The sequence below is a fragment of the Haliotis asinina genome, chromosome 6 (genome assembly GCF_037392515.1).
Source record: "Haliotis asinina isolate JCU_RB_2024 chromosome 6, JCU_Hal_asi_v2, whole genome shotgun sequence".
NCBI lineage: Eukaryota > Metazoa > Mollusca > Gastropoda > Lepetellida > Haliotidae > Haliotis > Haliotis asinina.
Genome location: NC_090285.1, coordinates 19,809,957 through 19,824,124, shown reverse-complemented (window position 1 = coordinate 19,824,124; position 14,168 = coordinate 19,809,957). Strand labels below are relative to the sequence as shown.

The window sequence follows — 14,168 nt, the reverse complement described above, 5'->3', positions numbered from 1 at the left end:
AACGTAAACGTACTCACATCTGAAACGCATCAAGATATTATGATACTGTGAGTACCGATCCCATTGGGCCGGGCATGAAAGGCTAAATCATCAGTGATGGGCCGCATGATGACACAATGATGTCAAGGCCTACGTCCGTTCAATGCAATAATATGGAAACTGCAAGAAGGAAGACCTCATCAAGCTGTGGCAAGGTACTTTGTGTACAAACAGGGCACTTCTGTTTTATGGGCACGTTACAACACCACTCAAAGAGCCAGGTCAGGTCACAGTAACAGCTGCCGTTCACGATTTTTGGCTAGGACTTTCAACGCGTTGGTTTGTTTGGTAGTGTGTTCTCCTGGCTTGTGCTGAAGGGGGCACATGTGTCTATTGACGACAACGGGAACGTTATGCACTGAAGAGCGTGCAACAAGTCCATCGTTTTGGTGTCTGCTGTGTAAGCACGACACCTCATGTACCTGTAGCAAGTGCAATGACGGACACCACACATGGTGACGTGAAGCTGCAACACCACGTCTCGCTGCACGTCAACAGGTGACTGTTCCAGCACGACAACGCCAGGAGAAGTTTCTATCGCGCCATAACCTGCTCACATTGTCTTGCCCGCTCGCCTAGTTTGTCTCCAGTTGAAGATCTATGGACTGCAGGGACAGCGTGTGCGTCGGAAAAACCCACCACCCCAGACACTTTCTCAACTTCGCACGTCATTGCAGCATCAGAGGCAGAACATTCCACATTGTGTTGTTCATAGTTTGATTGTCTCCGTGCATGCCCACAGCATTGCTGCTGCCATCAGGGCTCACAGTGGTCGTTATTGATACTGGCATTTAGCCCCTCCCTATGTCAGTCTCATGCCTGTTAACATGTTTCAGTTGATTTCATATACATACTGTTTCCGCCATATAGCTGGAATATTGCTGAGTGCGGCGTAAAACTAAACTCACTCAGATACTGTTTGGGGCATGTCTACTGTTATCCTTTTCTCATTATGTCAAGAACTTTAACTGCTTGCAACGTATGTTTCAAAGTTTTAAAGTAATGGTCAAGTTTCCTTGACCATAAATCCGATAATGTTATTATGTTGATACATGTGAGCCTATAACGTTGAAATATGTAAATGCATGCAATGCGAAGATTCTTATGTTAAAACTTTAAAGACTGTTAGTGGGAAAACAGGTCAAATGTTACATTCGGGATTACAGTATAGTATTAAAGTACAAATGCTAGTGTTTTTTTAGTTCAGTCCCATTCAAGTTTGATCCAAAAATTAATCTATTTAATTTGGAAAGGTCTCATTTAATTGATATTTTTTTACTTTTTCATAGAGAATACAAGTCATCGTCCCAAAAGCATACGAATTATTATTCAGTTAAACTCACAATTTTCACTTACGTGCTCAATCTGCGAGAAATACCATGGATGCTTCGTCTCCCTTGAATTCAGCATTTGCCCATATCTGCATATGCAAGAGATCATTGTGAGTGAAAGTGTTCTACGATAAAGACATATCTGCATATGCAAGAGATCATTGTGAGTGAAACTGTTCTACGATAACGACATATCTGCATATGCAAGAGATCATTATGAGTGAAACTGTTCTACGGTAACGACATATCTGCATATGCAAGAGATCATTGTGAGTGAAAGTGTTCTACGATAAAGACATATCTGCATATGCAAGAGATCATTGTGAGTGAAAGTGTTCTACGATAACGACATATCTGCATATGCAAGAGATCAGTGTAAGTGAAACTGTTCTACGATAACGACATATCTGCATATGCAAGAGATCATTGTGAGTGAAAGTGTTCTACGATAACGACATATCTGTACATGCAAGAGATCAGTGTGAGTGAAACTGTTCTACGATAACGACATATTTGCATATGCAAGAGATTGTTGTGAGTGAAAGTGTTCTACGATAAAGACATACCTGCATATGCAAGAGATCAGCATGAGTGAAACTGTTCTACAATAACGACATATCTGCATATGCAAGAGATTATTCTGAGTGAAAGTGTTCTACGATAACGACATACCTGCATATGCAAGAGATCAGTGTGAGTAAAACTGTTCTACGATAACGACATATCTGCATATGCAAGAGATCATTGTGAGTGAAAGTGTTCTACGATAACGACATATCTGCATATGCAAGAGATCTGTGTGAGTGAAACTGTTCTACGATAACGACATATCTGCACATGCAAGAGATTATTGTGAGTGAAACTGATCTACGACAACAACATACCTGCATATGCAAGAGATCAGTGTGAGTGAAAGTGTTCTACGATAACGACATATCTGCATATGCAAGAGATCTGTGTTAGTAAAACTGTTCTACGATAACGACATATCTGCATATGCAAGAGATCTGTGTGAGTAAAACTGTTCTACGATAACGACATATCTGCATATGCAAGAGATCCTTGTGAGTAAAACTGTTCTACGGTAACGACATATCTGCATATGCAAGAGATCCTTGTGAGTAAAACTGTTCTACGATAACGACATATCTGCATATGCAAGAGATCTGTGTGAGTAAAACTGTTCTACGATAACGACATATCTGCATATGCAAGAGATCTGTGTGAGTAAAACCTGTTCTACGATAACGACATATCTGCATATGCAAGATATTATTGTGAGTGAAAGTGTTCTACGATAACGACATACCTGCATATGCAAGAGATCAATGTGAGTAAAACTGTTCTACGGTAACGACAACCATTAGTGAGAATGTATATTTTGTGCTATTTATGCCATAGTTCATATCTACATCTGTGCATGCTTACCCTGCTCGTTAACACACTGAGTCATCATGGCTTTTCAGTGATCCATTCATACGATTTAGGCAAATGGATTTCAGTGACATCAAATGAATCTGTTTCTCAGGACATAATCAAGATAGGGTATTTTCTTGCACTAACACTCTTCCAGTTGTGAAGATCGATACTCATGCTGTTGATCACCGGATTGTCTGGTCCAGACTCGATTAGATATAGACCACCGCCATATAGCTGGAATATGGCGACGTGCACAACCAACCAACCAACCAACCACTAACGCTCTATATTTGAATGCGAGCTTCACAGTTTTGTGTCGATGATTTCCTGTTTGTTACACATACGCAAAATAATACCCCATAGTTGTGTTTTTGTAATCACATTGTATAACACAGGTATGCAGAGTGTGATTACGTGTTTCATGAATACATGGACATGTTTACTATCATGAATATTTTGTTTGTGCAATTAAAGAATTATACATGCCTCGATTCTGGTCTTCTCATCTGGGAGGACGGGGAGATACACTGTGTGTGGGTGGGTACATGGATCCTCTGGGTAGAAGCTTCCTACCGTCATCGTCATAGATGCCTGTAAGATGAAGAGTTTCCTTCAAGCTCCCAGTTGCAACCTCCACATGTCGATATAGCACATACAGCTACCACCACTCTTTCCTTATACGTAGCATGGCAATGTTGTTATCTGAATAGCAATACCTCAACGAAAGACTCGCTCAATTTTCAAGTTTTATGAACAACTATAGAGTGTATTGTCTACATGTCTCGTGAGATGTTCCCGACACTCTGCGAGACCTTACGTTATTTAATTCTTTTGGTGACAAACAACGTTCCATACCTATTCGACTTGTCTTTTGCTTGTCAGATGACAATAAGAAACCGATAATTCTTGTGAGAGTAAACAATTCCGATCTAATCATACCCAAATTCGCCAACTTTTACGACTGACATCTGTTTCTGTGCATATATACACCCTTGGTGACGGGAGTTTATGTACCGTCGTATGAGAAATATTCTTCAGCAGTTTAGAATCTTGTGATGGTTAATGTTGATGCAAAAATATTTGAGTCTCACATCATGTATCCTCGTATTAGCAATATTCTTCAACAAAAGTGATAGTTATTGTTAATACAGAAATAAGTATTTATTCCATATCTAAATGTACTCTTAGTGTCACGTACATATTTTTTCATACTTAGAAACACGGTCACACAAGCCCAGGTCTTGTTGCTATACAATACGCGTGTTCCATGTCACAATCTTACATTGCCTGTGTATTTGACAGTGTAGTTTGTGATGTGCCCATTCCTCTTCTTCTCGGGGGCACATTCCCAGATGAGTCGGACTGCCAAGTATTCACTGGGTACAAACTTCACATGGATGTTCTGCACGGCACTAGGGACTACACAAGTAAACAAGTCTTTGTTAACGTCATTGACATATGAAGATGTTCAGTATCATGTTAAGCCAGCTTCAACTATCCTTAGCTGTAGGCTACAGTTGACCCTCGGAATGTTGGAATAATATGAGTATGAAGATTGAACCACGCTCGTGATCCTAACAAAACTGCTTTATGAGCTGGTTATATTGCTCAATTACCTTATCCTCTTATCTTTGACCAAATAAATTTTGTAGTTTATCAGCGATACTTGGCAGCGTTGTGAAAGATTTGAATATTGCCATGGATGAACTGAACATATAGATAATCTACGATATCATTTATCTATCATCGACCAGATTCAGAATGCCCAAATACATTTTGTTTTACTTATGGTTGTTAATGATACTAACTACTAACTGGCAGCGTTGTGACAGGTTTTGATTTTGCCAGTGGTGAGTTTCCAGCGATGGTACCAGCTGTCATGGTGACCATGTACCTCCAGGAACTCAACAAGCATGGCACTTGGAGTTCACTACTTGTCCAACCTGCAGATAATGAACATGAAAACACAATCTATGCTAGTCATCATAAGTTTGAATTCACTTAAAGCACTCACTACATGTCAGTTACATGCGTATGGTTACATCGGAGATTAATTACTTTTAGTGGAACCAGCTGCAAAACGTATGCACATGAATTGCACGAGGATCATTCATTAAATTGCAGAAAAACATGACCAAATATCGTGGATGTGAAAAGTTCCGTTTTGGTATAAAGTTTTGTTCCCCAGCTTTCCCCAATTCTCACTCCTTCTAGCCATAAATTTTGCACGGTTCCTTAATAACACTTCTGTGGAGACTATTTATTGATTCTTACCTTCAACTAAATATTCATGATGGACCATGAAGCGACTGGACGTCCTATTCCTGGCCTGAAGAACTGTCACTTTGTACGCCATGGGTCCAGCATTGTGTGATGGAATGTCCCACTTAACAAAGACGGCTGACTCGTTCACAGCAGTAAAACGGATGTTGGTTGGCGGTCCTGGAACTGAAGACAACGCGCAGTGTGAGAAAGGACCTTGATAAATAACTAATGATAATATTAATATGCATATTTAGTAATAATATGTTTATAACGAGCAAATATTCACACTCGTAAACATCGCCATGGTGCTCACACGGTATAGCCCAAGCTGTCTGTTAGGCGATAGAAGGTTATGGTTACATGACATCCCATAGGGTACCCATTTTCTGCTGGATGAACAGAGGCAATTTTGAACAGCCTCACCGGCTGAAGGTGATTACACATGTATCACAAGTGCTTCGTTGTGGGGCTGGACTGAAGTCCTAGAAACACTGTTGATCACCCATCCAGAACTCTCCGCGACCCCTTGGCATTAAGCAACACTATCTGCGTTTACATTTCCAAGTGATGGTTCCTGATGATAGATTGGTGAAGGACGAGAGCAGAATAAAAATACTGCTGAAAATATTCCTAAGAACTCACCACAACATGTGGGTTCACTTCTTTCTTTGTTAAAGGCAAATATATATTGTTGACACAATACTTATGTTAAATTTCTTTTTAAAACCCTTTAGAACAAAACACATTTCCTGTTATATTTAAAAATCCAGGTGTTCCCATAATTGTTGTGGGTAGTATATAATTAAAGTCATTCAAAAATAAAGTTGTTGAAATAAGGGGTAAGGTGGTCACACTCCCTAACTAGGTCAGTAGATCTCATTACAACAGCGGTGATAGTTCAAGCATTGTTGTTGATCATTGTCTGGTCCGTCCGAGATGATGGGAACCTATTTCCTTGGATACCGTCATAAACAGGGAAATCAAATTTGTTATGTGTTTAAAGGACATGAATGCCTTGATGGAGTTCAAAAACATGAACCAAATCAACAAGTTAAGGTCCTTGTCATGAGGTTCTTGACTTTGCGAATGGTATCAGCAATGAGGGCAGATCGTTATAGTAACCGTCATAGATAGGCAAAGCCAAATGAGTTATGTGTTTTCAGGACATGAATGTCGTGGTGGAGTTACACACAGGAACCAGTTAGGAACAGAACACCGTGGCCGTGGATATTGACAACCATGTCTTCTTGTTTATAGCTTGACTTGCTGAGTAAAACAACATCATTCAGTCATATTTAAGTGCCACTTCTTTCCAGTCTTCTTTCCTCAAATACCCGCTGTACAAGTATAATAAAAAAGGACCTATACAATACCTAAATCTCAGAACAGTACCAACATTTGAACATAACCTCTGCCTGTTCAGATTGAATAGTTACTATATAAAATGTGTCTATGTAGTTACATGTACCACTGACCCGTGAAGATCCGGGTAAAATGGGCCTTCAGCAACCAATGTTTGCCATACAAGGCACCGATGCTTGTCGCAAGAGGCGACTAACGAGATCGGATGGTCAGACTCGCTGACTTGGTTGACACATGTCATCGGTTCCCAATTGCTCAGATCGATGCTCATGCTGTTGTTCACTGGATTGTCTGATCCAGACTCGATAATTTACAGACTGCCGCCATATAGCTGGAATATTGCTGAGTGTGGCGTAAAACTAAACTCACTCACTTACTACATGTACCTCCAATATCAGTCTTCACGGCGAGTGTGACATTTTCCCCAATAGTGTCTCGAAAAGCAGCGGCGATGACGACAACGTAGTCTGTGTATGACGTCAGTGGCTTGACTTTGTAAAACATGTTTCCATTACATTCGTCATATGAAAATGATGTACCCGCATTCTAGGGAGCAATGGGTCTGTGGGTGTGAAAACGTGTCAGTGATTCATCTTTCGAAAGTGTACATCACAGCTGAAAAAATCTTTTCTGATATGGGTGAGTTTATCCTAGCTACACAGAGTCGAAACAGACAATCCAGTGATCAAGAACATGATCACCGATCTGCACATCTGGGAACCGTTGACATGAGTCAACCAAGTCAGCGAGCCTGACCTCCCAGTCCCGTCAGTCGGCTTTTACGACAAGCATGGGTTACTGAAGATCAATACTAACCCGGACCTTCACGTGTGTTTGTGAAATAAAGAGCAAATTTCATAAATATACTACAAACAAAAAGCATGGGAACACCGTAACATTTGATAGTCATTAATAAGCTTAAATGTGGTGTGCCCATTACACTCATAAGTTACATTTACCTCAGAGTATAAATGGCCTCACCACGTTTTAGTTTATTAATGACTATCAAATTCCCCATCCATTTTGTTTGTAGCATATAATAAGATACGGGTTGAATATGCATAGTTCCTTGTAACTATAAGCATTTTACTCGTTGTACTAAAATGGAGAATGGAGTCTTGTCTCTAAGAACAAATGCCAACACTCAGTAGAAAAATACACAGTCATGTACATTTAAAAAATATGTTTAACTTTTAAGGCTGGTCGGTCGTTGATCAACTTCGCACCCAGCAGTATTGCAGTCATATGGCGGCAGCTTATAAATTGTGGACCCGACAACCCAGTGATCAACAGCATGAGCATCGATCTACCCCATTCGGTTACGATGACATGTGTCAAACAAGTTACCAGATCCCGTTAGCCGCCTTTCACGACAAGCATTTGCGATTTGCTAAACGAAAAACGTACAAGTTTATCTTGGGAAGAGAATTATGCCCCAGAGAGTGAAACCCTGGATAAAACGGATAAACGGAGTGGATAAACTTACATTTACAAAAATGTCTATATTTGGAGAGCAACTGATGAAGTCGACTTGTGTACTCTTGCCATTACAAAGATTAGATAGTTCGTGAAGGGGTTGTAACTTGTTGATGCCGTCCATGAAAGACCAATGGCTGACGATGTCACCGACGTCGTCTTTGCATCGTTGACTTTACCTGGGATTTGGTTACCTCCTAACAGCTGAAAATCGATATCTTGTTTTAGTGATGGGGTATACTGTTACGAATACTCCAGTAGTATCAAGGCGGGGACACAAGATATGGGCTTTACACATAGTACAGATTGAACATACTGGGAATTGAACCCGGCTCTTCGAACTGATGTGGAAACGCTTCAACCACAGGCTTATTTTCGTCTATATTGCATATGAGGGCATTAGATATTGCAGATATGACCGGAACATTGCAGGCCAGATAATTACATTTCACTCTTAATAATATTTTGTAGGTGTAAGGTTCTTGACTGAACACTGACATTATTATCCTTTTGAATCATATACCACTGGGTTTTTTTTACACTGGTGGATACCACATGATGTGGTGTTTAGTTTCAACTTCCCATGGTTCCTAGGTTGGTGACCTACCTTCAGTTGCTGGTGATTTCCAGCCCGTTTTATACTGACCGTTTTTGTTTTTGTTTTTGTTGTTTTTATTGTTTGTTTGTTTGTGTGTTTTTGTATTTCTGAAATATTGCAAATGACTCTTTGAATCTTAACTCACTCACTCATTCTCGATTGTCTACCCAAAATTCTCCGCCAAACTACGGAAATGATGATCGAAATGGGAAATGTGTTGTGTCACAAGGCACGTGCGAAAATGATATGCCCTACCGTTGCTACCGCTCCTCTCACAATTTGCATGTCAATGCAAGATTATACTATACTCTTCAAAAAAAGACACGCACAAGCCAATTTAGACGAATTTAATGCGTTGTTTTAGGAGCAATTATTTCATGTAATTTCAGTTGTAAAAATGTGAAAATTCACACCCCTGTGGACAGAGAGAAGAGTTCGTCCAACAACAGCTTTCATTGTTGTTTTATGGTTTCCTTGAGTCCAAAAGTCCTTTAGCACTTTGCATGGCCACCACTGGCAGCAGTTACTGCCCCTACTCTTCCTGTGATCTGATTCATGGCTATTTCCTTCTGCTTCAATATATTCTGTATAAAGATGTATTTTAATGATTGGTATAGTTTAGATTATTAACTTAGTTGTTAGTGTATGTATCCTCGAAGGGGGTTAAATACTGTAACATTATTGTCCTCCTGAGGGTACGTAAGTCCCAAAACATTCAAAGTACATTGAAACTTTCCATTGTTACAGCACGTGTGTATTTCTAAATGTATGGCTAAATGTGTCTAAATTGCTAAAAACGTAAGGGATGGCGCACATCCAGGTAGGGTCAATGCAGGAAGCAAATGTACTGTAAGTTCCCATGGTCCCGAGTATGGTGATCTACCTTTAGTTGTTGGCGATGTATAGCCCGCTTTATACTGTCTTGTCCGAATGTGAAATCTAATGTTAGAGATAGATGGGAGTTTTACTTCTAAAATACTGTGATATTCTAGCTGGTTTTACTGTCCTTTTTGACAGGTATTTTTACTTACATGTATGTATGGTGAATTTGCAGCTTGTTTTAATCACGATATGGCTGAACTACTGCCAGTGAGACTTTATGTTTTAACTCACTCACTCACTCACTCACTCATCCCTTCTGCTCATTCACTTGAAGGACAGTGTCTGTGAAAAATGAACGCGGGAGTTCCGTTAGTGAATGTGAAATGCCGTTTCTTGCTGATGCGAGATCAGTTTCTGTTGTATTATATTTCCGCTTACTTGCGTCGATCAGATGGCGTCATAGTAATTTCTTTTTTGTTTGGCCAATAATGGCAGCAAGTACTCTTCGGTGTCGTCTAGGCACATACTGAATAAGTCGCTCTTGTGGAATTCTTCCCTACTCACTGCGAGATATGGTTTTCTCATGAACCGCAGACTGCCACTTCCGATTGGCAGTACACACTCGTGCCATGATCATTCCCTCTTGACCAGGCAAAAACAAATGCCTAAATTAAACACAACGCTGACCTGTTTCATCGACACCACATGCTTTTCCGCTTACTTACACGTGAAACTTTGCTCGTTTTCTTGATGACATTTCGTCGACTCTAATTCTTCAAACGCTTCTAAAACAAGGGACAATAGTTAAAATTGCGCCGTTTTAGCTTTCACTCCAATATATCGTTTTGGAATGAAATAGTATATTTGTATATTTGTATTGTTTTTTTACCTACTGTCGAAATCACCGATGCATTTCTCGGGTTTTTTTTCGTTTTTGTTTCTGTTTTTTTTGTTTTGTTTTGTTTTGTTTTGTTTTGTTTTGTTTTTGTTTTTTGTTTTGTTTTGTTTTGTTTTTTGGTTTGTTGTTGTTGGGTTTTTTTTTGGGGGGGGTTCCTCATTTGAAGAGTGCATAACTGACGATATGTTTGGCTCTCATTCACTTGTAACCTCGAAGTAAGAAAATGTAAATGACCTTATACAGATACCATCTGCACACTTACACATATAACCTCAGTGCTATGGGTAATAACATTCGACAACAGTCGTCCCTTGCCGTAACTTTCAGAAAAGCGATTCGTCTTCTTCCGGAATAGCACGTGTTGATAACGAATGGCGATATTTTGTCAAGACGTTGATATTCATTTGAATCGTGCAACCTCAAAGCACACCGAAAATCTTCGCATAACATGATTGCCTTTCGGGGAGACAGATTTAACAGATTAACAGATGCTTACCCTTGAAGACAACAGAACAAGTGAAATCAAACTGGAACAGGTAAATTAGAGTGAATGAGTGACGTTTTACGCCGCACTCAGCAGTATTTCAGCTGTATGTATGTACCGGCGGTTTGTAAATAATTGAATCTGGATCGGACAACCCGGTGATCAACAGCATAAACATCGATCTAAGCCATTGGGATACAATGGCATAATCATGTCAGCCAAGTCATCGAACCTGATCGACCACCCGATCCCGTCAGTCGCTTCTTTCGACAAGGATGGGCTACTGAAGATTAATTCTAAGTGGATTGTGTGATCCAGAGTCGTAGCTCGTGACATTTTTGAATAGGTATAGTTGATACTCTTTTCTCCGACCCGTGAAGGTCCCGGGGTAGAATAGGCCTTCAGCAACCCATGTTTGCCATAAAAGGCGACTCAGCTTGTCGTAAGAGGCGTCTAACGGGATCGGGGGGTCAGGCTCGCTGACTTGGTTGACACATGTCATCGGTTCCCAATTACGCAGATCGATGCTCATGCTGTTGATCACTGGATGGTCTGGTCCAGACTCGATTATTTACAGACCTCTGCCATATAGCTGGATTATTGCTGAGTGCGGCGTAAAACTAAACTCACTCACTCACTCTTTTCTCCCGAAAGGCTGAACATCCATAACATTTTGTTTGACAGTGTGGACTCAGATTCAAACAGTAAACCAGAAATATATATCAGTTCACCTGAGCGGTTTTCTCAAAAGTAACTAATTATTGAAATGTATCTGTATCAGCAACTATAAATATATCACATGCATTATGAAGTGTTCGGATTTTTTTATATTTGGGCTTTCAGTCAGCGTTATAGATTGTAAATAGTATTGTTATATCCCATTTTAATAATTATGAAATATATTGTGACAGACCGTGTTTTAAATTGCAAATGTGTACATTAAAACTTGTTTATGAGTGTCTCACAGTGGGTTTTGGGATATGTTGATATATTGGTCTCGTAGCTGGAGCACCTATATTTTATGTATGTAAGTCCCAAAACATTCAAGGTAAATCTATGCTTACCATATTTATTAACTTAGTATTTGTGTTACTTTGAACTACGGCTAAATATATAATTCAATTGCATTTATTATGAAGTTCTAGTTTGTTAAAGTCGGGATGTGGCTGAAATATTGCCAGTGTAACGATAGATCTTAACTCACTCACTCACTCACTCACTCACTCACTCACTCACTCACTCACTGAAGTATGTTAACCCGGTTACTAGCTTTCTACAATAAGTAAACTGAGATGATTTTATGACCGCTTTATTTAATTTTCCATTATGTGAGAACGAGTCTGAAGCAGCCATCAGTAATATTCACGCAAAACACAACAGAATTACTTCTGATAATGCACGGCGTGAAGGGCGAACGTCTCACGTGGTGCCTTACATGTGACTGTCTTACATTATTCGAGAAAGGTACATGGAACGCCATACAATGAGACGTGTAAGACTGTCCACGTGGATTGATGGTAATACGAGTATTCACAGAAGCTCGCGAAGGTCAAAGAAACATACCTGTAAACAGTTCTGTCTACTCACCTGAGGTGCAACCGCAAAACTGAGCAAGGCGAAAATGAAGCCCAGTCTCGAATAGGTGTGCATTGTGAAAGAATGATGGGAACATTACCTGGGTCTGTTTACGTGACGCCAAGGCGCGTTTTATTTACATATCTATAACGTCGTTGATCATGTTAGGTGTACTATTGTACAATATACAGCTAAATGTGGGACACGTTATCAGCTCGTAGCGGTGTTGCTACACAACTGTTGACCATTATCGTTACCACTGTCGCATGGTGTGGGTATGTAAATAAGGAAAGAATTGCTGATCATTTTTTATAACAAGAAGCAGATTACAAAAAAGTAAAATTTATTGATTTATTTTCCCCAATTGTAAATTTTAGAACATAAACTTCTTGCGTATAAGACATGATTATTATCAGTTATTTTTATCTTCTTTTAAATATGTGAAATAATTTTTAAAATGCATAATTGAACCTTCCGAGACCTTTTATTTTTAAAATGCAAACATTTGATTGCAGCCAACCTGTTGTAAACGTGTAATTTTTTAATACACGGTTATTTTAACTAAACTGCGATATCTGATTGAACGTAGCTCACATTTTGTTTGAGCAAGGTAACAAAAACATCAGTAAGACATCTTCATTCTACTCTGATCAAGTAAAGATGCGATGTTATCAAATGTATTGTTTTGATTTACACATCCAACTTGCTAGATCAATATTACAGGCATATTCGACACCAAAACCAGTTTCTTTTTGTCCAATTCATATCATTTGTAATGAAAAGTGTGAATCATTTGGACAGATATACGATTGTGTGCCACTTCGTAAATAACACTTCGATTGTGAATGTCAAGATCATGTATGTACTGAAATGGAAATGTAATGCATTGCATGACCGCGTATGGTCTTGTTAGTTTGAGTTTCAAGGCTGAAGTGGCTTGTACCCAGTGGGAGTCTGTTTCTTGACGGAAGACCTCATATGCCATGAAAATGTTGGCGTTAGGGAAGTTACACATTTCGTATGTCAGCTTTCATGCATTTCTCGGTCATGGTGTACAATGATCATCAAGCAAGCTTATCAAGGCGCAACAGCTCCAAAGATCCAAATGTGAGGTTTCAATATATCATGAAATCGGGCGTCACTCCTGGCAGTCGGATTTGAGATATACTTAGGGAAACAGAAAAAGGAACACAGGGAAATTCATGAGTTCCTGTAATATTTTCCAGCTTTCATCAGATTTGAATAGCAATATGGGAGGAAAACTGAGGATAAATAAAGAAACACTGCTATGAAGTAGTGTTCCCGTATTCCCCAGCATATGTAACATCCCAAAGAAGAAATGCGTAGACGAGAAATCTGTTGCGAAAGTTTTGTATTTTCAAACATGTATAACTTGTCCACAAATTCACATTAGTGCATGACATTTACACCAATTTATAAGAAGGTAATGTCTACACAGCTTAGTGGATACTCTTACAGAACGGAGACGTTGAGCGCGATGGTGACGACCTAACACGACCCAGACGTAGGGTTACCCGGCTGTCAGACCGATCTCTCTCAAACTGTTCCGTACCGTTTGACCGGAAGTCCAGGCGCCCTGGCTGCTATGTCCTCACCCGTGGCAATACGATCACGCAACTGTAGTACCCGGATGTATCGAGGTCTGACTGTACGGGGACGGTCATGTGTTATACCTGTTTGGTTGCAGCGAGCCACAAGGAATGATAGCTTGCTCAGACTATCATTCAGACGGCTGGCAACAGAATATTGTTAATCTCCAGTATGCATTCTTTCATTGGCGATGTTCCGTGTCGCAGAGTCAAGACGTAACGTACTGGTTTGACCTTTAAACTCCTTCGAAATGAATGCCATTTTCTGGAAGTAAAATGGACTTTTATT

At 39.8% G+C, this 14,168-nt stretch overlaps 1 protein-coding gene across 1 annotated transcript; it reads right to left on the bottom strand.

The window, feature by feature from the left end:
- Positions 1-1,399: 1,399 nt before the first annotated feature.
- On the bottom strand, positions 1,400-12,344 carry LOC137287734 (fibronectin type III domain-containing protein 2-like). Its single transcript, XM_067820121.1, has 7 exons — positions 12,282-12,344; positions 6,803-6,962; positions 5,064-5,237; positions 4,601-4,732; positions 4,072-4,208; positions 3,276-3,380; positions 1,400-1,459 (listed from the first exon to the last, which is right to left on the bottom strand). Exons 1-7 carry the CDS (start codon positions 12,342-12,344, stop codon positions 1,400-1,402), a joined length of 831 nt encoding a protein of 276 aa, XP_067676222.1.
- Between the last annotated feature and the right edge of the window lie 1,824 nt (positions 12,345-14,168).

Coding starts and splice junctions, on each gene's coding strand:
- LOC137287734 (XM_067820121.1), bottom strand. CDS start 12,344: ATGCACACCTATTCGAGACTGGGCTTCATTTTCGCCTTGCTCAGTTTT. Junction 5,238..6,802: donor CGTGAAGACTGATATTGGAG/GTACATGTAGTA, acceptor CGTTGTCTTCAG/TTCCAGGACCGCCAACCAAC. Junction 4,209..4,600: donor TGTCACAACGCTGCCAGTTA/GTAGTTAGTATC, acceptor TTACTTGTGTAG/TCCCTAGTGCCGTGCAGAAC.